This window comes from Malus sylvestris, chromosome 11 (assembly GCF_916048215.2).
Source record: "Malus sylvestris chromosome 11, drMalSylv7.2, whole genome shotgun sequence".
NCBI classification, from domain to species: Eukaryota; Viridiplantae; Streptophyta; class Magnoliopsida; order Rosales; family Rosaceae; genus Malus; species Malus sylvestris.
This window is the reverse complement of record NC_062270.1, coordinates 40,800,997-40,821,956: the sequence shown is the minus strand read 5'-3', so window position 1 is coordinate 40,821,956 and position 20,960 is coordinate 40,800,997. Positions and strand designations below refer to the sequence as shown.

The 20,960-nt window shown below is 37.6% G+C and overlaps 4 protein-coding genes and 1 non-coding gene across 7 annotated transcripts; 1 reads left to right on the top strand and 4 right to left on the bottom strand.

Moving 5' to 3' along the window:
* Window positions 1–635: 635 nt before the first annotated feature.
* On the bottom strand, window positions 636–1,864 carry LOC126590950 (uncharacterized). Its single transcript, XM_050256471.1, has one exon. It carries the CDS (start codon window positions 1,771–1,773, stop codon window positions 865–867), a length of 909 nt encoding a protein of 302 aa, XP_050112428.1. The 5' UTR covers window positions 1,774–1,864; the 3' UTR covers window positions 636–864.
* Window positions 1,865–4,983: 3,119 nt separating this feature from the next.
* On the bottom strand, window positions 4,984–5,055 carry TRNAD-GUC (transfer RNA aspartic acid (anticodon GUC)). The gene has a single exon. It is a non-coding gene; the product is annotated as a tRNA-Asp (tRNA).
* A 1,736-nt stretch (window positions 5,056–6,791) lies between these two features.
* Window positions 6,792–8,522, top strand: LOC126591116 (probable WRKY transcription factor 35). 2 transcript variants are annotated; one of them, XM_050256682.1, is made up of 3 exons: window positions 6,792–7,142; window positions 7,319–7,459; window positions 7,835–8,522. In XM_050256682.1, exons 1-3 carry the CDS (start codon window positions 7,063–7,065, stop codon window positions 8,418–8,420), a joined length of 807 nt encoding a protein of 268 aa, XP_050112639.1. In that variant the 5' UTR covers window positions 6,792–7,062; the 3' UTR covers window positions 8,421–8,522. The 2 variants fall into 2 exon arrangements, with proteins under 2 accessions (XP_050112639.1, XP_050112638.1); XM_050256681.1 differs by having other exon boundaries at window positions 6,794–7,138.
* A 2,212-nt stretch (window positions 8,523–10,734) lies between these two features.
* On the bottom strand, window positions 10,735–14,151 carry LOC126589629 (ATP-dependent Clp protease proteolytic subunit 5, chloroplastic-like). The gene is made up of 9 exons (XM_050254988.1): window positions 13,859–14,151; window positions 13,182–13,298; window positions 12,969–13,083; window positions 12,771–12,863; window positions 12,538–12,583; window positions 12,365–12,437; window positions 11,801–11,835; window positions 11,614–11,702; window positions 10,735–11,280 (listed from the first exon to the last, which is right to left on the bottom strand). The coding sequence occupies exons 1-9, from the start codon at window positions 13,984–13,986 to the stop codon at window positions 11,041–11,043; spliced, it is 936 nt and encodes a 311-aa protein (XP_050110945.1). The 5' UTR covers window positions 13,987–14,151; the 3' UTR covers window positions 10,735–11,040.
* Window positions 14,152–14,658: 507 nt separating this feature from the next.
* LOC126589628 (uncharacterized) lies at window positions 14,659–18,819 on the bottom strand. 2 transcript variants are annotated; one of them, XM_050254986.1, is made up of 7 exons: window positions 18,285–18,819; window positions 16,836–17,598; window positions 15,783–16,419; window positions 15,589–15,689; window positions 15,391–15,480; window positions 15,168–15,295; window positions 14,659–15,084 (listed from the first exon to the last, which is right to left on the bottom strand). In XM_050254986.1, exons 2-7 carry the CDS (start codon window positions 17,493–17,495, stop codon window positions 14,940–14,942), a joined length of 1,761 nt encoding a protein of 586 aa, XP_050110943.1. In that variant the 5' UTR covers window positions 17,496–17,598; window positions 18,285–18,819; the 3' UTR covers window positions 14,659–14,939. The 2 variants fall into 2 exon arrangements, with proteins under 2 accessions (XP_050110943.1, XP_050110944.1); XM_050254987.1 differs by having other exon boundaries at window positions 15,783–16,416; window positions 18,285–18,817.
* Window positions 18,820–20,960: the final 2,141 nt, after the last annotated feature.

Genomic DNA, 20,960 nt, shown 5'->3' with positions numbered 1-20,960 from the left:
GACAAACTCAGAAACTTGACAGTAAAAGGGTTGGATAGGAAAGTACAAAACTCAGTAACTAGTCCGTCTGTAACTCTGTCATTATCATATTACTGTCTGTAATTTTGTTAATAGGAGAAGATTACTACACACTTTGATCCTTTTTGATCCAGCATTTGCGGTGATAAAGAGGAATATGCCATGGATTTGGAAATTCAGAAGAACACTTTTTAACTCTAATTAGGTCAATTAACCTTGCATTAGCTATGATTGACTATGTTTACAGCACAAGAGTAAAACGTCAGAAAAATACCTGCTGGCACGGTGTATACCCATTGTTTCTATCTCACTGCTCATGTGGTAACTCAAGCGTGAGAAGTGAGATGAGAAATTTTATGTCAGATAAGTTTAGAACGATACAATTTTCACTCTTTGGTTAATTTTTTACAGTACTTCTTGCTCAAGTTCAGATATGTGAAATCAAAAGCACCACTTTACTAGATGATACCATTTTACTTGATCAAAGTTGTTCTCATATTCGCAACTTAATGCACCAATTTTTTTTTTTTTTACATTATAAAGAAACCAATACCGACTTACCAACAATGTTGATCTTCATTATCTAGATAATATATAAATTCATATCTTGCCAAGAATAATACAATTAATAATTATGATACAGTTGTACGTTGGCTTTCAAAAGAATATAGGTTACAAGTTCATTTATAAAAAAAGTGTACGATTTTGGAACAGCTACCCAAAATTACAAAATGAAGTATGAAAGGAATATGAGAATGAATTTGTAGCTCAGATGGTTCATAATATTTACTCTTTCATCCAAGATTTTGTGTTCGATAATCAATCAATCAGATGAGATTATGAGATTTAGACCTTGTTGTCTTGACGATCAAGATCTTCTCCACAATTGTTACATAAGTTGGCTTCTCTCCTACATAACAAAACCATGGAAAGCCACATAAGACCTTTTACCACCCTAACCATACCAATAGTCACAGTGAGGTAATATAGCGACCAACCAACAAAGTCAGCCACTCCTAAGCCCATTGCCAGCTCTCTTTTGGCTTTAGCCACAACAGCCAGAGACTCAACCTCATCCCTCAACCTCCACCACCACAAACAACCAAAGCTGGCAGCTATTGCGAACCTCTCAACCCACTTTTCCTCTTTAGCGCCACCGAAAACCGTGTCATCCACCACCGGCTTCACCACAACCCTACACCAATGAAGCATCGTCTCATGCAACCCTAGGAAAAATATTGCTCTGCTCAACAAACATATTTTCTCATCAACAACACCGCCGAAAGTAGCGCGCCCATCTACTACCTCCGTGGCGACGATGCTACCTTCAATTCCCAAACCGACGCAGACTTGCATTGTACATAGGACGATCCAAGCAGTGTATAAACGGGGACGGAAAATGGGACTCGGAAACTCAGTTATGATGGTGATTTTTCCTGTTATGCAGTGGATAAAGGCAGCCGTGGTGACAACGGAAACAAGAAGATAGAGAAGAGAGGGGGTAGCGTAGAGGAAGAGATAGAAGATGCATGATGAATAGTAGTTGGAGGGCTCGGGAGGAGGAATGATGAGAGTGGGGAAGCTTAAGCTGAAGATATAGTTGGCGCAAGATAGCCTGGACAGGATGAGGAATGAGAGGGGAAGCAATAAACTGAGGAGGGTGAGTGTGAGAATATGGAAAGGTAGTTTTAGAAAGGTAGTCGAATTCATCAAGAGCTTATTAGCGCTTTGTTCCCCATTGTACTGCCAATCCATTTTTTGTTGTAAACCCTAAATTAAAGTGATTGATCGATATTTTTTCTTGTGTAGGAAATGAGGAACATAATGTGAGAGGCTTAAGGTTAAGCTATATACCTGATAAATTGATCACAATTATTAGTTGCCAACAAGAATATATAGTGCTCGCCACGCCCAAGTATAGTTGACATGCATGTGGACATGGTCTTATACAAGCCCACTCCTCCTAATAATTGCTTGAATGTATACACATATAGTGCTTTTTGATCAAATATAAGTGGTGGCCAACATCATCACCATATTGTTTATTGACTGCTGTTAAATGAGTTTAAATTTTAAATTTTGTGTAAGAGATTGAGTAAATCTACTTATCTTACAATAATTAATGTGATGATTATGTTCATCATCACTTTATAGTGAAGAGCAATAAAATGCCCTTAGTGACACAGCAGTTAGCTAGAATCATACATATATAAATTCTGTAAGAAATTCTACAACATCAAACTTTATCCTTGCTATATATTATTAGAGGGTGCTGCATGTAACAGATACAATTGCAGGTCATTGATATATTCTGTCACCTAATCCTATTCCAGTGGTGCTAGTTTATTGCCATATATACATACATGTGTGTGCGCACTAATTAAGAGTAACAAAAATGGTTGGTCGTGGAAGATGCTTCCTTCTTTTTATTATTACTGGCGGATGAGCATACACTATGTGTGTGAACAATTTCATTTTTTTTTTATTAAGAAATGTGATTAGTTTTTAAAATTTTAAAAAGAGTATGAAAAAATGATGATGGGATAATTTCTCTTAATAAATGCATATTTTATCTTAATATTACATAATTACTATTTTTTCCTCCTTATGTAAATATTGTGTATCAAAAGTAAGGGTAAAATAGGAAAAATAGGGATATGATTGTCATTTTCTCAAAAGATACAAAATTACTATTTTGCCTTCCATATGTAAGTATTGTGTATAAAAAAATGAGGGCAACATAGGGAAAAAGGGACAAAAGATACAAAATTACTATTTTGCCCTTCTTATGTAAGTATTGTGTATTAAAAGTGAGGGCAAAATTGAAAAAAAAGTTGACAATGAGGGTTCTCTTAATAATAGTATAGATTATTATTATTATTATTATTATTATTATTATTATTATTATTATTATTATATTGCCATCTTCATTATGCATCGATAATCATCCATTTACGGCCAAGCAGACTTCTGCCATAGCAAATACTTGCTTGTGTATTTAGTCTTGTTAACTTGGAGAATTAATAAAACCATGATCAATTAGTCTCTCTTTTTCTAATGAAGTTTTAATATTTCTTAATTAGTTACAAACAGTCGTGCATGCCGATTCCTTTCATTGCATGTCACCTTATCTGGAATTATGGCATAACGTGTGACGTGGGATGATTTACTAAAAGCTTGTAGATGTACTCACGAATATTTTGATGATCTGCAATAATACAATCTATAGATATTATATATATATATAAGAAGTACTGACCCCTGATTGGTGGCCACGATGGTGATCAAGTAATAGTAATCTTCAGTCAACCAACAACATTTTCAGGTTGATATATAAAAAGTTCAGCTCAAAAGCATGCTACTGCTGTATTAATATAAAAATAAATATGCTGAAGCACTCAACAATTAATATATTCTGGTAAAATCAGATATTATAAGGTCGATCCTTAGTTAAGTGGTCCAGACTCAAGGCATGCTGTCAGTCTTTATACAATATATAGTTGGTCGGACGAGTTCAAACTTTAGGACTTTTCTAGTATGCGGGGATATCTATAGCAGTTTTGGACACTTGATTGTTGTATCTTTAGCTCCACATTCGGTGTTTCATTTATTTCCTGCATGCCATACACCAGCAGCAACTTGCTGCCCCCTTTAGATTGTTGGAAAACCTGCAAACCAGCCCCTTTCCTTCCTGCTGCTGCCCTACGGGTGTCTGTTCTTTTGGATCTGGGTTTATGTAAAGGAAACCTTAAGCAGAACGGCATCGTTTCGGCGTACTAAAAAAATAGTAAGAAGCTAAAAACGGCGCCGTGTGATCATTGAAAGTTGAAAAGATAAGGGGACCACCTTCCATTCGTCCGTGTCCCCTTCCATTCCAGCTTCAAGCCTTCAAGCCTTAGCCAGCGGCTTCCACCTTCCATTCCAAGGAGCCTCGAAGCCTAGAAGCCAACATCTTCCAAGCCAACTTCCATAGCCACTTTTAATGTAAATATCTAATGTTTTTTGTTTTAATTTAATTATCCCTAATTGATAGTTTAATATAAAATTTTGTTTAATTGATATAGAATAATTGATATGAATTGTATTGTTATTGACGAATGAATTGTTGATTATTGATGAAATTAATTGTAGATTATTGATTAATTGAATTGTTGATTCTTGAATAAATTAATTGTTAATTATTAATAAAATTATATAATTATTAATATTAATTAGCTGAATTGTTGGTCTAATTAGTTATTACTTGTAGTAGACTCTATCTAGGATTAAGTGACTTTTTCTTTTCATTATACATTTAGGTAATGGAATGATACTATAAGTTATGGGGAAGGACAATCGATGTTTTATCACCCGTTAGTTTGATAATTTTGAGTGATTGAAGTATAATATAGCAAAAGATGTAGCATTTTGCCATTATTGCTGTTTTTCAAATGTGATTTTGATAAAGCGAGAAATGATGGAAGTGATGTCTTCACTGAGAAACGGTTTACTAATTGGAAGGTAAGGATTCAAAAAATTTTGCCCCTCCACCTAACAATTTCTAACTTCGCCACTGTCATACACTGAAGCATAGAAGAATTTTTTGCAAACTTAGAATACATAATTTGGCTTCCATTGGCAGCTTCTCCAAATTATTATCGTGCCATAATCTAAAGCACACGAGGGATCGTCCCGTTTCTGTTTGTTTGTGCACATCTGTAAAAGGGCAACCCTGTGATCTCAGTTTCTGCAAATGGACACACTCACTCTCTCACTCACTCCCTCCAATAACTACCATGGCATCAGCGAAGTAAATGATTGACAGGAGGAGGAGGAAGCAGGCCCTCCATTATATATGCCTGAATTGGGTTCACTCGTGGGATCTGACTTGTCCTGTCCTATCACAATTATATTCACGTAGGAAGGAAAAGTGTTAAAGTTCTTGAAAACAAACAAACAAACAAACAAACAAAAACAAAAATTGAACGCCGTTGCCGGGGATCGAACCCGGGTCACCCGCGTGACAGGCGGGAATACTTACCACTATACTACAACGACTTTGTTGTTACAACCACCCACTTCTCCATTATTACGCTATTTTCACGTTTTGGTTTTTCGATATTTGGCTTCTTCTTCTGAGACTGGGTCGTCCTATGCACTTCACCCTAAACCCTAAATGCACGAGTGGCTTGTTAACCCTAAAAAGCCCAAACCTAGAAGAGGCTTCAAGTTCCAGCCATGTCAGGCTTCCCACCGGAGTTAATCTTTGAAATCCTTTAACGGCTCCACCCTGATGATTTGCTACGATGTTTGTCCGTCTCCAAAGCTTGGAATGCTACCATTCATGACCAGCAGTTCATCAAACCCATCTTCAACAACTCTTTTCGCACTCGGAATTTGGTTGGACGAAAAAACCGGTTCATTATTTCTTCCCATCGCCATTTTACGACACCCTCAAAAGTAGATGGCAGCCTGCTTTTTTTTCTTTCCATCAAACAAAGAACTGGCCTTTGGTGAAATGTGTATTGCAAACCTTTGGTGTTATCAAAGAATGGTGAAAGGGTTCTTGTGGTGACCGACTACAATGGGATTCTTTGGATTGATAATTCAGTGCAAAAATGGGACAAAAATACTGAAACTTTTGGTCTGCCCCAATGCTTTGTGTGGGGAGCGTTTGCCTTCTTGATGGAGACTGTTTTGTAGTTGGGAGCCATAAGCAAATCTCTTCTACCTCTAAGAAGAGAAAATTTTCAAGCAAGAACGATTCTCATAAGAACATGATTAAGCAAATCTCTGCAATTACAAGTATGTGAACTTTTGCTCCCTCGTTTAGACTAGGCTTATTGATCTATGTTATGAATCATTTGATGGCGACCATTCGTTATTTTTGTTAGTTCGCAGACTAGTTCTCTTTTGGTAGTGCATGTCTAATATGTCTTAATTTGCAGACTAGTCAACTTGTATAATTTTTATTCACCTCTCTTTTGGTAGTGCATGTCTTAATATGTTGTCCTTATAGTCTCCTGGTGTATAGCACATATTTTTCAACTTTTGTGTGCAAAACGTAGAAATTGATTGTTGCACCCGGAATGCAATATGTGGTTTCAACTTGGTTGGATGGATTCGTAGTCAAGTAAAGACTTTAGCGTTTTCAACTTGGTTCATCTTTCATGCTCAGTTTACATTAACTTATTTGGGTTGCTTGAGTGTGCAGAGATTTTTCCTTGATATCTAAAACGAAATTAGAAAATGTACACCTAATTTTTCATGCCTCTCAAGTCTCAACTCTTTGAAGCGAGACAATATCAATGATCGATCGCTAATAAAAGAGTATCATAGGGGGGTGTAATACCAATACCTCCCCTAAAAAATGGTTACATATAACCGACTCCACAATTTCTCAATTTGTTTGGCCAATATATATTTTACAAATTACACTAATTTAAGAGAAAAAAATTAAAACTTTATTTAAGCAGACAAATTTATTATCAACTAACTTAACATACATATTTGAACCTTTCGTGGACAGTGGATATTAGATTTACTTGTTACATATAATTTTCCAAATTCATCCACTGTATTTCTATAAGGCTGCATTAAAAGGTGTATGGGGCCAACATGTTCATGTTGTCCATTGAAAATATCCCTTTGCATGGCTCTTGTCTAATGGGTGGGGCAATAATATTGGATATGTGGTGGGGTGGGGCTATATGCAATAGTGAGAAAGGGAGGGAGGAAGGTGGAGGTGGTTATATGTGCAGTGCGTATGGTAAGTGTTCATAAATTTATATTAAATGAGTGAAAAGAAAGAGAGAAAGCAACTTGGAGGGGTTTCTGTCATCTCTTAGCTTATCCTCCTCCTTTGCTTTCCCTTTCCTCTCTCTCACTCTGTTTCTCTCTCCTGTCTCTCTCTCTTAATCAATTGGACAACTCTTCTGTCTCATCTTGATCCATTTCTTCCTCCTTTTTAGTGTCATTTGCTTCTGCAGCTTCCTTTTCTCCATCCCCAGAAGAAGAAAAAAAGGAAAAAAGAAGATAGAACATCACCAAGGAGGAGGAGCATGGATGAAACCCTTTCTCCAGAACCAGACTCAGATGTTTCAAGAAATCTCAGGCCAGAAACTCAGCCATCCAAAAGAAGGTAGGTATATATCTATCTAAACCAAACAAAAAACGATGTACTGAAACAAAGGGAGGACAGGAGTACGGAAGGAGAAACTGGAAGCTTGAAAATCACTGCCTTTTAAATTTCATCATAAACTTTTATAAGTATTTTTGTTATTTTTAGTTTTAACATATACATGTTCTTGTATTGTTGTAGGAAGGTGGCTCATGAGAAGACTGTTGTGACAGTGAAGATAGGAGCTAATGTTGGGAAGCTAAAGAATGAAGGGCCGCCTTCCGATCTTTGGTCATGGAGGAAATATGGCCAAAAACCCATCAAGGGATCTCCTTATCCAAGGTTTTATATTTTTCTCTTTTCTCATGATCAGTCACTCCATGGTCTCACATATTAAATGTCAATTTCCTCTAATCAAATTAGGAAGTCCCCATACAAAAAGTGAATTTTCACACTCCAATTTTCTTTCCCGACACATCAAAGGCTAAGCCTATTAATGAACTTTTACAAGGGAGAAGTGCAGAAGGGGAAAATCACTACCTTGATTATTTGTACTCATGCATGCTGTCATCTATGATCATATATCAAGAAATTTGGAAGCTTTGATTGGTATATGGTGTGATTTCAAAGTTAGTACAATGTTTTAGTTTTGTTGGTATTTTTGTTGATAAGAGTGGTTTGCACCGCGACTGACCGAGAAACCACCCGATGATGCAGGGGGTACTACCGTTGCAGTACATCGAAGGGTTGCTCGGCGAAAAAACAAGTGGAAAGAAGCAAAACCGATGCTTCAGTTCTCATAATTACCTACACTTCCAGCCACAATCATCCAGGTCCTCCTGATGTGAATGTGATCTCTACTACCCAACAAGAACAAGAAGATGAACAGACCCAACAAGAACAAGAAGATGATCAGAAGCAAGAGCAAGAACAAGAAGATGATCAAGAACAAGAACAAGATCAAAAGCAAGATCAGGATAAAAAACAAGATCACGAACAAGAACATGGGAAATTGGAAGAACGCTTCCACTACATCGAATCCCCAATCAGATCTTCCCAAGAAGAACACATTTTTACGGCTCACGACACGAGTTTTGGGTTCTTATTGGATGAAGAGCAAGAGCCACTGTCACTGTCATATTCTCAGCTGATGAGCTTCTCAACACCCAAATTATCAGAAGAAAACAATGACTTTTTTGATGAGCTTGAAGAACTACCAACATTTTCATCCTTCCCAAGCTTCATGGGGAGGACTAACAATCTTTCCTTTGGAATTGAAAGGATTCCCTCTGTCCCTTCTTGATCCATGTGAAAATTAAAACGTTTGTTTTTTAGTGTTTTTAGAACTATGTACCTAAAATATATGTATTGTCAATAATATATGTCATCTTCTTGTTCTTGTTCATCCCACACAACCCACCACCAGTTGTTTTTTGTAGGCATCTTTTACAATATTTTTTTTTTCTAATATTTGGGTTCACAAAATGAGAAAAGTTGGATCACTTTGTCATCACACTCATGAGAAAAAAGTTAATGATCGAGTGGGGGTAGGTTTAAGTCACTTCAACACTGTCCTTCTAATACATACATACACATAGTCGAAAAGAATTTGTACGCATCTGGAATGAAATTAGCAGCGACGATATTTAACTCAATTACGTATTATTATGGGTAAAAATCGAAACACGTGCACATGTTACTTGCCTAGAGAACCACGTCCATTATATGCACTTGGAATGCCACAATGTCAATATCTTACTTGATTACACATTCGCATGCAAAAAAATCGAAACACTTTCCTATAATCAGCTTGGGAACCGTCATTTTAGCAAGCGCTTGGAATGCACCAATGACAATATCTGAATCAATCACACACTATCGTGTAAAAAATAAAAACACACAATAATACGTAATCATATCAATACACTTAAATTTCTCTCGCCACACATTGAGAGGTGCTATCTATAAGTGAATTAAAGATGGCACGAGGTGCACGAGTGCTCATCACACATCTTTTGGAGATGTGGTGTTGTTAGTGAGTGTGCTCTTTTTCTTGAGTGGTTTTGGTTCGGTGGAAGAGCCGTCCGTCCGTCCTGCTTTCCAGAGAGTTTTAACTTTGTGGGTGGTTGATTTCCAACAGGATCCTCTTCGGATCCTTTTGGTGAGGATTGTAAGGATTTGTGAATCGTGTTCATTCATCGTACATCGTGCAATCAGTTTTTGTCAAGTACTACTTATGTTTAATTTTAAATAAAAATATTTAAAATAACTTTTGATCGCACGATATATAATAAACGATCACGATTTACGAATTTCTGAAACCCTCGTAAAAAGAATCCAACAAGCATGCGGATTCGGTTGATTTGGTGGAGGGGAGGGACGGAGGGAGAGATGTTTGTTTGTTTGTTTCTTTGCCATTTTCTTTAATTTTTTTAATAAAATAAGTATTAGGTACTGGAATCTGTGCAATCCACAAAGTCTATGTTTTATTTGTTTTTTGGTGTTTTATGGTTGCAGATTCCCTTTACAAAAAGCCAAACATCAAACTATAACAAGTAGCCATCTCTGGACCAGGCGTGCAAGTCACGTGCCGTAGAAGTCATTCAAGCTTTTGAAGATTCCAATCACCAATCATTATCCTTTTCTACCACTCTAAGTTACCAGCATTAATAGGTTTAAACAAGTTCACCACCACCGACCGTAAAAGGAGAGAAATTCTTGTGTCCAATGTCAAGACTACATAGGTTACCAAATCCAGGATTTGGATCCTTTCCTGAGCCAATGGAGAAGACTACATAGGTTACTAAACCCAAGATTTGGATCCTCTCCTGAGCCAATGGTGAGGATCATCCTGACCAACCATTGTGAGCCGTTGGATAAAAATCCAACGGCTACAAACAGGAGGTCCTTTTAAAGTTATAATAATTATAGCCGTTAGATGAAAATCTAACGGCCCATAATGGTTAATCGGGAGGATCCTCTCCGTTGGCTGAGGAGAGGATCCAAATCCCCAAACCCACGCACAAAGGAGTGCAACCCTTACATTGAGGTTTGTACCTACACAAGGTTCCAAAAGGCGCTAAGCACTAGCGAGGCTACGGATAGGAACCCAGCGCCTAGGCGTCTAAGCAAGGGGCCTAGACAGTTTATTTATTTTTTTTATTTTTAATTTTAATTAAATTTATTGTATAACATATAAATAAATGTATACTTATAGTTAAAAAAGTACATAATTATAATATATAAGTTGCAAAATAGAATGACACATAGATTATAAAGTATTATAACGATTGAAAGGGATCAAGTATTAAACAAGTCTCTTACCATGAATTAAAAAAATAAAATACAAAATAAAAGTTATTTATTTTATGCATAAATAAGAGTCGTGATCCAGACGGTCTAAGAGGGCCACCTAGACAGGTCAAGATGCCCTTTTTAATTTTAAAAAGCTTAGGAATTAATCAAAAAAGGAAACCAGCCGTCTAGTGCATAAACGAGGCCGAGGTGGCGCTAGATGATGATTTTAGAACAATGCATATGCAGGAGACCTAGTGGTAGTGGATAATTTATATGTAAGTGGGTCGAACAGTCCAACCGATCCTACCATTGAACAAAAATTTCGGATGCATGACTGAAAAACCAGCATGCCAGAGGGTTTTTTTTATCCCTTCTTTATTTCATACCAGAATAGGATGCTTAAAGATACCAAGAGAAATTTCTATTCTTTCATGATTCAAGTATTAGTAGTTCAGAGGAAACCAACAGCAAAACTAGCGTTTCTCTACACTGGTTGACGGATATTAACGCCATCCAGCATTAAAAGTTAACCCCGTAAATATATCCCTCTTCTCACCATACAACTCTACAACATATCCAGGTCGTTACTTGCAACAAACCGTAAAGTTCGGACACTAGATTCACCTCTAACTGTCTGCAACCGTCTGCTCAGCAGATTCATCTTCAATCGCTGTTGGGGCAGCCAAAGGTTGGAAAGCTTTGAGTGGATTCGATATAACGCCATCTATAAGCCCGTATTCTTGGGCTTCCTTCGCACTCATGAAGAAATCGCGATCCGTGTCTTGGTTGATCTTTTCAAGACTTTGACCAGTGTGGTAGGCGAGATAACCATTCAAGTTTGCCTTATGATGTAGCATCTCATTTGCCTGCATAGAACGACAACTGCTTAGAGATTTGATGGCGGGTAAAAACAATACACACCAACCCATTCAAAAAAATAGCAGACCAAAGCCTTCTACAAATCTTTGAAACCTAATCTTCCTTAATGGCGGGTTAAATTTTCAAGACATCGAGAGTTCTACTTTAACCTATAAAGGTTGAAGTACCAAAATAGACGGGCATGATTACCAGCAATAAAAGATTAAGCAAGATGTGATTGCTAAAGTAACTTGAGGTCCCACTATATAGGGAGAGAGGTTAATCCTTTTTGGCTTTCGGTTGACACAGAAAGGTTTCACAACTGGAAACAAATAACATACCTGAATATCGATGTCAGTTTGCCCACCTTGAGCTCCACCAAGAGGCTGATGGATCATTATCCTCGAATTTGGCAAGCTGTACCTTTTTCCTTCAGTGAATTAATGCAGCAAATATGAAAAGTACTTAGCAAACTTTAGGACACAAAACCACAAATTATACAAACCAAAGGTCTACAGGAATTGCTACCTTTGGTACCAGCGCTAAGCAGGAAAGCTCCCATACTGTTTATGAAAAAGCAAATACATATATCAATTACTGGTCAGTGGTAACAGACATTCTGTTTCAGTTGCTAACATTAGCAACAACCAACAAGTAAGAAATCTTGCCATCAATAAATAGCTGAAATTCTGAAGAACTAGTTGACATAAGACGTTACGTATAAGCATTAAACAAATGTAATCTTTCACAAACTAAAGCCTAAATCTGCATCAGCATCTCCACTCATACAACGGAGAAGAATACCTTAAATTTTTACTTTTTTAATAAAATGGGAGAAGAATCCAAGACAGAACAGTAATAGCCAGCAGCATCACTCGGAAAGACAATAAAATGGAGGAATCGAACGAAAAAAATTAAGCAAATCAAGTCAAGAGTATCTGTGAAGCAGCATAAAAAATTGTGTTTAGAATAAATTTAATTCCCAAAGCTACTATTTGTATCCATATAAGCTAACACTAGACACATACAGAACAATGGAAGACTCATTAGTAGTAACTGGGAAAGAGAAGAGTCTATGATAGAGGCAGGTACCTAGCAGCAAGTCCAACACATACTGTGGAGACGTCAGGTCGAATATGCCTCATTGTGTCAAAAACGGCCATACCTAAGCAGATAAAGAGCTAGTTATTCAAGTAACATATAACAATTGCCTTACGAACAAAAATTGTAAACATAGCAAGACAATTTTGTAAGATAGATCGTACCAGCAGTAACAGATCCTCCTGGTGAATTTACATACATCACAATATCCTGTTCAGAAATCAGAAGAGACAATCTGATCAATCAATTGGAAAAATACGTTCAATTCCAAAAATCACTGCAAGAAACATGCGAGAGAGAGAGAGAGAGAGAGAGAGAGAGAGAGAGAGAGCAACGATAAGCAAAGAACAGAAATAGAAAAGTGATAAGCAAAGAACAGAAATAGAAAAGTACAGACCTTCTGAGGATCAACAGCATCAAGGTAAAGAAGTTGAGCAACAATTATGTTTGCCATATCATCATCAACAGCTCCCCCACAACGTATTATTCTCTGACAGTCATGTAAACAAGAAAAGCATTAGTTAAAAGAAACTAACTACCGATGCAAAACACGCTAAATTAAACAGGAAGAAAAACACAAATAGCTACTCCTTACATATTGGAAAAGCTGACTAATAACACTTTGAAAGCGTTCTTGCACCATGGGGGGTGGCCCCTGTCCCTGGGCATACGCAGGGAAGTATGGCGAAGATGGAACTTGCACATCCTCCCTACAACATCAAATTCATAGTGACGTAAAAAAAATGAAAGATATGCACAACCTTTCCTATCCGAGAAGATATTAATAATGCATGCACACTAAATCCACCTTATGGACCAAATTCCTTGACGAGAATTCTTGTCTGCCGGTGTCCAAAATTCACCTGAGTAGATAGCTTTCACTGGAGAACTCTTTTTGCTGCTCCCAACTAAATTTGTCAACTTCCTGCAAACCATTATAACCATAAAGTTTTATCCGACCCCGATAAAATGGAAAAAGCTTTCCTTTACGTTGCATTCACATTCACCAAATTAACCAAATTTCCATGAATAAAGCAGAAGTACAAAATCTACAGAACTGGGTTAGCGGAAATTTAATGTCTGTGCATCCCATATGTTTAGCTTAAGCAGAATAAGTTTCCCAAACGTCTAGAAACACACAAAAATAACACATAGCATTGCTTTCGATTATCCCCATCAATTTTCTCACCAATTACCTGGATTTCTGGGTTTTCCGCTATTTTCCAAATTATGAAACATCAAATTTCTTATCTTAACGAATCCAAATAGTTCTATTAAGTATTAAAAAAAATATGAAATTTCACTAACTAAGGAAAAAAGGGCTACCCCAAGCAAAAGCTCCCCGCTTTGCGAGAGTCTGGGAGCGTCTATAGTACACAACCTTATCCTGCTTTTGTTTTCACGACTCGAACCGTGACCTTGCGATCACGAATGAACAACCTAGAAAAAATTTAAATGCAGAGAGTGAATCAAAAGCTAAATTACCTTGAAGGAAGGCGTTGGAAGGGGAGAGAGAGGGTCTTCGGTTGGGGAGAAGAGCTAGGGTTTGGAGCGAAGACGAGGGAGTTGAATCTGAGAGCAGAGGCGGAGGTGGAAACGCAGGTCTGCGCCATTTCTGAGTTGGTCGGAGTGTAAATTGTTGGGGAAGAAATGACGAAGTTGAATTGTTTGGCGCCTTATCTGCAAAAAGTAAAGAAAGGAAGGAAGCTCACACGGCGGCAGGCTTCAGGGAGAGTGGAGCGTTGGAGCAAGCAACACCTTACCACCTTCCACTCTGTAATTATCTTCCACCCGATTCTTAACTTTTTTGGGCCTTCTCCACCTTCCAAGCCTAAAGCCCATGGGCCCATTAATACGTAGCCCATAATTTGTAGGATTGTTATTTGGATTTTAGGGACGAAAAAATACAACTCGGTGGAAAAGCACACGAGCAAGATTTTATTTTTGAAATTGATCCTAGTTTTTTTAACAAGCGATATATTAAACTACTTTAATCAATAACTACAAAATAGGGATACACAAATGCAATGTGCAGAACGCATTGTCCTAGTCAACTAGTCTAACCAATTTTGAGGACTTGTTGAGATTGATTCTACTCGTAAGCACTTACGTTCGAAGTGCTTTTATCATAAACATGTACGTATTTTATTAGAAGTCCAAGTGCTCAAGTAAAAATACTTGGAAGGCTTTCCGAAGAAGCACATAAACAGTTTCTTCTCAAGAATGTACTTATACAGTACAAGCATTTTTAACCAATTGTTTTCACCAATTGAAACATGAAAATGTAATTTTGCTCAGATGGAAGTGCAAATGCAATACCATTGAGATGGAGAGGGGCTATATTATATGCAACGGATAAACAATCTGTACTTGTATAAAAATCTCTACTCTGAGTTAAGAATCTTCTCCCACAAACCCCCTAAATATGTACTTAATAGTTATCAACTACTCTGTGTAGAATCATCAGCATCCCCCGCCATTTCCGAAAGATGCCATTGAAAAGAATGGAATGTTGCCTCACTCTGCGGGATGCAACTTCAAAGCTAGAACAAGATTGTTGCAGACATTAGCATGTATTTTCTACTGCCGTCTTTTCCTGGATTGCCTTGTAGCACTTAAGACTGCAAAGAGGAAGCTTGGACTTAGAATCCCTATACTTGTATGGATTGGTACACGATGGACCCGCACAATTCTCACGCTGAGGAGGATAGCTGAATTTCCATGCCACAAGAAGTTACACCCTATCAGGAAACAGGCATAGATATTGGGTAGAACTTGCAAGAAAAGTAATTACCTGCAGGGTTTAGCATCAAATAAACCGGGGAGACCCATGTCGTTGGAGAATGTCACTATAGTACCCACAGGGCCCATCACAGTTCTGATGGTGTTTGGCGGAAGTGTCAACGCATTAGCCGCCCTCTCCTGCATAAAATAACGAGTGATAGGACCGAACTGCTAGCATGTTACAGAGACAGAGAAAGAGGAAGGGAGGGAGATCATCTCATAGGTTTCAATACCTGTGCAATTTCCTCTTGTCGCTTCTTTATCTTGTCTTCTCGCTTCTTCCTGCTGGAATCTTGACCGAGAATTTTTCTAATAGCCTCAGCCTACATAATTCAATAACAAGAAATAACTACATAAATAAGTCTGATTTCCACTTCTAACTTAGAAGAAATTAATGGGCATGATGAAAGTAAGGCAAATAACAAACATACCTCTGATTCCCTAGCAGCCTTCTCAACCTGCATTCTTCGTCTCTGAGCAACCTCAGCTTTCTTCAGTTGCTGCTCCACATCTGTAAGTTTCTCCTTTTGCTCTGTGGTCAACCAAAACAATAACATGTAAATATTACAATTAACTACAGTAACAAAAAATTCAAAGGACATGAAATCATGGTGGAAAAGCTCACTTCTAGATGGTGCAGGTGGTAATCCGTTAGGAAACTCAATTAAGCTTGAACCAGGGGCCGCATCTTTGCCCGACTGAAGGGCCCTTTGACGAGTTGTGAGAGTCATTTCCTTCTTACCATCCATCAAAGAGTCAACAGCTTCCTTCTTCTGTTTCTTTTTACCTTCAAGCTCCCCATCAGATAAAGAATCTTGTTCTTCCTCATAATCAGTGTCTCCAGATACTCTATCGGTTCTTGACTTCCTTTTAAGGTCTTTATCCAACCTTGATGCACTGGCATTATCAATGTTGGAAACTGCAGAAAGTTTTCTGTGCTTCCTGCTTGATTCATCATCATCATCTCTATACACTGCAGCAACCTTCGATATTTTGAGTTTCTCCAAATACCGAATCTCATCATCCTCTTCTTCATCTCCAAAATCTCCATCAAGGACGCGCCTCTTAGGCACTCGCTTGCTCTTACGAACTGGTTCAGATATATCGCCTTCCTTTCCAGAGGTATTCTTTCCTGCTGTCCTGCCCATCGAATAATTATCTCTGCCAAGACTAACACCACTTCTTGAGAAATCCTTCCATGGAATTCCTTTTAAGCCTCGCTTCTTATCCGAAGGAGAATGAATATCGTCCGAATTTCCCTGCTATGAAAAAAATTTGTTTAATGAAAATATCTTAATAGACTAACCATAACATATGCATTTATTATGCTCATATGCACACATAATTGCAAAAGATAAATTTCCATACATAAAGAGATTCCAAATATCCATTTATCCAATTAACATGATCCACGTGGTGACTAGTAGACTGTCTGCTCTGGTCAAACGAACAAGCAAGTTGATTACAACAAATTTTGAAAAACAAAATTAACATTCTTTCTAATAAGTACACTCAAAGTTCAAATTTTTAACAAAGACATTAAGGCCCCATAACACAAATGCTTACGCATAAATCTCAAATAATATGATGCAAGACCTCAAAAACTTAAAAATCCTCTTCGTATAATTGGGAAGATACTGAGTCCCTGATTCATGCTAAGAAGAGCAATAGTTATTACCAGAAGATTTTGCTTCTGCCGTGGTCTAGACACATCTGACAATCGAGCAGTCTTTGTAGAAGACCCACCCTCCGTTGTACCATTCAATGTAGAGTTGGCCTGAATTGTTCGTGTGACACCACCAACCTTGAGCTTAACCTTTTTAACCTTGTTCTCATTTCCACATCCATCTAACCCTGACAACCTAGTACTTGGACTTTCACCATTTCTCCCATTAAATGCATCATCACTTATTGACTCCAATATCAAATCATCCTTCATTAAGCTTGAGCTCTTCCCATTAGCAGGGGCAAGGCAACCTTCGTCAGAACGCTTGTTATTGCTCCCATTTCGTCCTGTCTCATTCTTGTAAAACGAATTACATCCTCCACCCTTACTATCCTTTTTGTGAGATTTTTTGCCATTACCTGCTGCAGAAGACCCCCTGGCCATGCATTCATTAAGACTTAATTCTTTTCTCTTCGAATTGGCATCACAACCTGCATTCTCATCACTAGAGACCTTGCTCTGATCATCTGAAGGTGTAGTTGATGACAACGGTGACTGATCATGGAGTTCAGTATATGAATCAGGTCGAGGTCGACGAAACGTTTGACTTCTCTTCTTTCTTACAGCACTGCTTATACTGTCCAGTCTATGATTATTGCCCAAGTCTTCCATGAGACAATGTTGCTACAACTCAGTTCTTCCGATGCCACTACTTATCGAAACATGAATTAAGAAAAATACAACGCCAACGAGGTACTCCAGCGAAGCCAAAAGCCTACCCAGAAAAAAGGAAACGTATTTAATTCCGAACAAGAAAATCATATGCCGTCAGTAACACAACATCGCGTAGGAGAAGGGTGTTAAGCACTCATAATATGACACCCGTGAGAACAACAACAAACAGCGAATTAAGCCATGAAATCCAATTAGGAACGGAAAGACAACAACACAAATTGGTATTGCTAGCTGATCAGTATGCAGCTGAAAACCCAGAGTCCTAGTAGCTAACAGATAATTAACAAAAACAATATCAATCAAACCGATGACATTCAAACACGATAGAACGAGCATTACAAAAGCCACAACCCAACAAAAATAAAAAAAACAGAGTGCAATATAGCTAAAAATCCACTAATTCCATAAAGGGCTGCAACGAAAGCCCCAGATCAAGCAACAATTGACAGAAAGTAGCAGAATTTAGAAGCAATTCGAAATCAAGTCCACAAATTTAGTAAATTAAAAGCAACCCAACCCCAAAATTGCATACCTCCAAACCTTAAAAATACACCAATTCAGAACATAATCAAGACAAGGACAATGGCACACACTCATCATTCATCAGAAACAAACTGAAGACCACAAACAAACACTCACCCAAAAACCCACATACAACAGATTGAAATCTAAATACCCACATAAAAAAAACCTAACAAAATCACAACCAATAGACCGATCCAATACCTTGGCGAATCGAACCCAATTGGTGCACCACCCGAAGCCGCCGCAGCAGCAAAAGCAATCGAAAACCTCCCGAGAGAATAGAGAAATAGAGAGAGACGCAGAGAGAGAACGACGAATTGGGAATTGAGAATTGGGGTGGGGAGAGTTAAAAAAAAAGAATGCGGTGGGTGTCTGGTTCGGGCAGGGAGACAGGCGGTGGAGGAGCTAGGGTTAGAGAAAGGGAAGAAAGAGAAGGAGAGAGAGCTGGAGAATTTAGGGTAATGCGATGAGGAGAGAGAAAGAAGAGAGAGAAAGGAGGGTGGTGGAGAGAGAGGTAAAGGAGAAGAGAGGAGAGAAGGGGACTGGCTTGGCTGCCTAATAACCTTCGTGTTCACCATTTTGCTAATTCCACGACCCAAAAGCCCAAGTTTTTTTTTTCCCCCGAAATTCCCCGCTGCCTGTGCCCTTTTTATTTTCTTGTTTCTTCTCCGACTCGCCGACTCGGTCAACTCGCTCGCTTCCAACTCAATCCTCTTTCCCTCCCTCATCTTATTTTCCGTCCTTCTACACACGGTTTACGCTGCAAGTGTATGCGCAGGTTTACTATGCTGCGCACTCTCGGCTTATGCTAGTGTGGAGCCACTTTCTTTTATTTTATTTTACATCCGCGAGGACTAAGACGTTGACCCTCCTCATGCATCATAAATCTAAAACGAGGATCCTCTTTATAGAGATTATAAAAATTCTCAAATCGTGTTTGTTCAACGTATATCGTATGGTTAATTTTTATTCATTACTGTTTACATTTTATTCTAAATAAAAGTATTTAAAATAATTTATGACTGCACTATAAACAGACATAATTTAAGGATTCTCATAATCTTCATAAAGAGGATCCGGCCTCATTCATAAATCTAAAACTTGTTCTTTTATGATGTGTACTTTTATTTTCTAAAAGATAACGCTAGAGAGACTACATTTTAAAACTAAATAACGTAGTTGTTGATAATTGAATTATTAATCAAGTATTGATTAACGTATTTATATTATATTGGTAAAACATTTTTTGATTTGCAAATTTAATTTAAAATTTTGATCTCCCTATTATTATTCTTTTCAAAATATGTTTTTGCTGACTTTTTTCGAAACGAAAGATGAGTTGTATTGACAATTAAATACGAATTAATACATTAGCGTCATCAGTTAAGGTGTTGGTAAGCTTAATTGGTTTTCAATTATCCCGCTGGTACTCTTTCTTCTCCTAAAAAACATAAGTAGTCAGCTATGTTGATGAATGATTCTTTCTACCGGCACATCCGTGATCTTCCCGGTTACAATCATGTCATAAGTCTCTACTTCCCCCATCTCCAATCTCCTCTCCACTCAGGCTGTCGAACTTGCTCGCACTGCCTCCACCTTAGCCAATATGCTTGACATACAATAGAGACCTTGCGAATTGGAAAACTGAAATAAATAGAGAACGTGAATAAAGGTATCTCATGAACTACTTCCTAATCAATTTAATTAATGATTTTTATGCATTAGTTTATGAATCGTAATCATATATCTACTAATTAATAAAACACTCATTGTCAACCAAAATTCTATAAAATTATTAGTTTAACCCTCTAATTAAAACAAAACATAAATAAAAAATATGGGGCAAAAATGTAATTTCACACAATCAAATTTTGTTTTTTTTTTCTTTCAAAACCTCACTTACATATAATCCTAACATATCTCTAATTAAAAAATAAAAATAAAAATTTCCCACTCCCACATTCTCTATCACTCTCTTCTTCTCTCCTTCTATTTCAAAAACAAATTTTTTTTTTTACACTTTGTGTGTGCCCATATGCTAGTAAGTAATTAAAAAAAAACCTAAAAGTGATTTACAATTTTTGGGGAAAAAACTAAAAAGTGCCGAATTTGATATGGGACGATAACGTTTTGTATGAAAGAATAAAATATTGCTTATTGTTTTGCATTGCACCATATGGAAACTTTTTTCTACATTGCCAGACCCAGATCATATGACCCATATAAAACAACGTTGTGTTTTATTCTTAAAAATAGCCATTTATGTGCTATCTGAACTGCCCTAATTATCTCCTCATTGATTCAACAAATATTATTATATTTGTAATTGCATGGATCCTTAAAGAAGATGGACAAGAGTATATCATCGAGGAATTTGTAATCAGCTATTAACTGGAAATTAAAGAATAATCAAGGAAACAAACATTATATAATACTATTAATAAATTAAAACTAGTCAAAGGTTAATTTGGTACAGCAACACAAAGATATAAGATTAAACTGCCAACTGCTGCACTGCATCCAAATCTTAATTAGTATATATAATTAGCTATTGAATATGTTAATATATAATGACGTGACGATCATCCAACGATTCGGACCAAATCCCAAAAGGACTTGGACTATACTAGCTCCGACTGGCCCATGATCACCATAATCCATCCCAGAAGTTGGCAAGGCCAGCGGCGGCTTTTGGCTTTCATAATTATATATTCAGCCATCTCTGGTGGCAGCTGCGGCGGCATTTGGTTCTCGGCATCTAGGCTTCTCATCAGATACTTATCCACGTAGACGTGCACAGGAGGCTCCCGCGGCTCGAGTATATAGTACTCTTTCCAATTGCAATTAGTAGCACCATAGTGATCATATCCAGTAGCA

What these genes read in the sequence shown, in the direction of transcription:
- LOC126590950 (XM_050256471.1), bottom strand. Translation starts at nt 1,773, where the DNA reads ATGGATTGGCAGTACAATGGGGAACAAAGCGCTAATAAGCTCTTGATG.
- LOC126591116 (XM_050256682.1), top strand. Translation starts at nt 7,063, where the DNA reads ATGAAACCCTTTCTCCAGAACCAGACTCAGATGTTTCAAGAAATCTCA. An exon ending in AGCCATCCAAAAGAAGGTAG is followed by an intron (nt 7,143 to 7,318) that starts GTATATATCTAT and finishes GTATTGTTGTAG; the next exon opens with GAAGGTGGCTCATGAGAAGA. An exon ending in AAGGGATCTCCTTATCCAAG is followed by an intron (nt 7,460 to 7,834) that starts GTTTTATATTTT and finishes CCGATGATGCAG; the next exon opens with GGGGTACTACCGTTGCAGTA.
- LOC126589629 (XM_050254988.1), bottom strand. Translation starts at nt 13,986, where the DNA reads ATGGCGCAGACCTGCGTTTCCACCTCCGCCTCTGCTCTCAGATTCAAC. An exon ending in GCTTAGCGCTGGTACCAAAG is followed by an intron (nt 11,703 to 11,800) that starts GTAGCAATTCCT and finishes AATTCACTGAAG; the next exon opens with GAAAAAGGTACAGCTTGCCA. An exon ending in AAACTGACATCGATATTCAG is followed by an intron (nt 11,281 to 11,613) that starts GTATGTTATTTG and finishes CGTTCTATGCAG; the next exon opens with GCAAATGAGATGCTACATCA.
- LOC126589628 (XM_050254986.1), bottom strand. Translation starts at nt 17,495, where the DNA reads ATGGAAGACTTGGGCAATAATCATAGACTGGACAGTATAAGCAGTGCT. An exon ending in AGGCTGCTAGGGAATCAGAG is followed by an intron (nt 15,481 to 15,588) that starts GTATGTTTGTTA and finishes TGAATTATGTAG; the next exon opens with GCTGAGGCTATTAGAAAAAT. An exon ending in TTTGATGCTAAACCCTGCAG is followed by an intron (nt 15,085 to 15,167) that starts GTAATTACTTTT and finishes ATGGAAATTCAG; the next exon opens with CTATCCTCCTCAGCGTGAGA.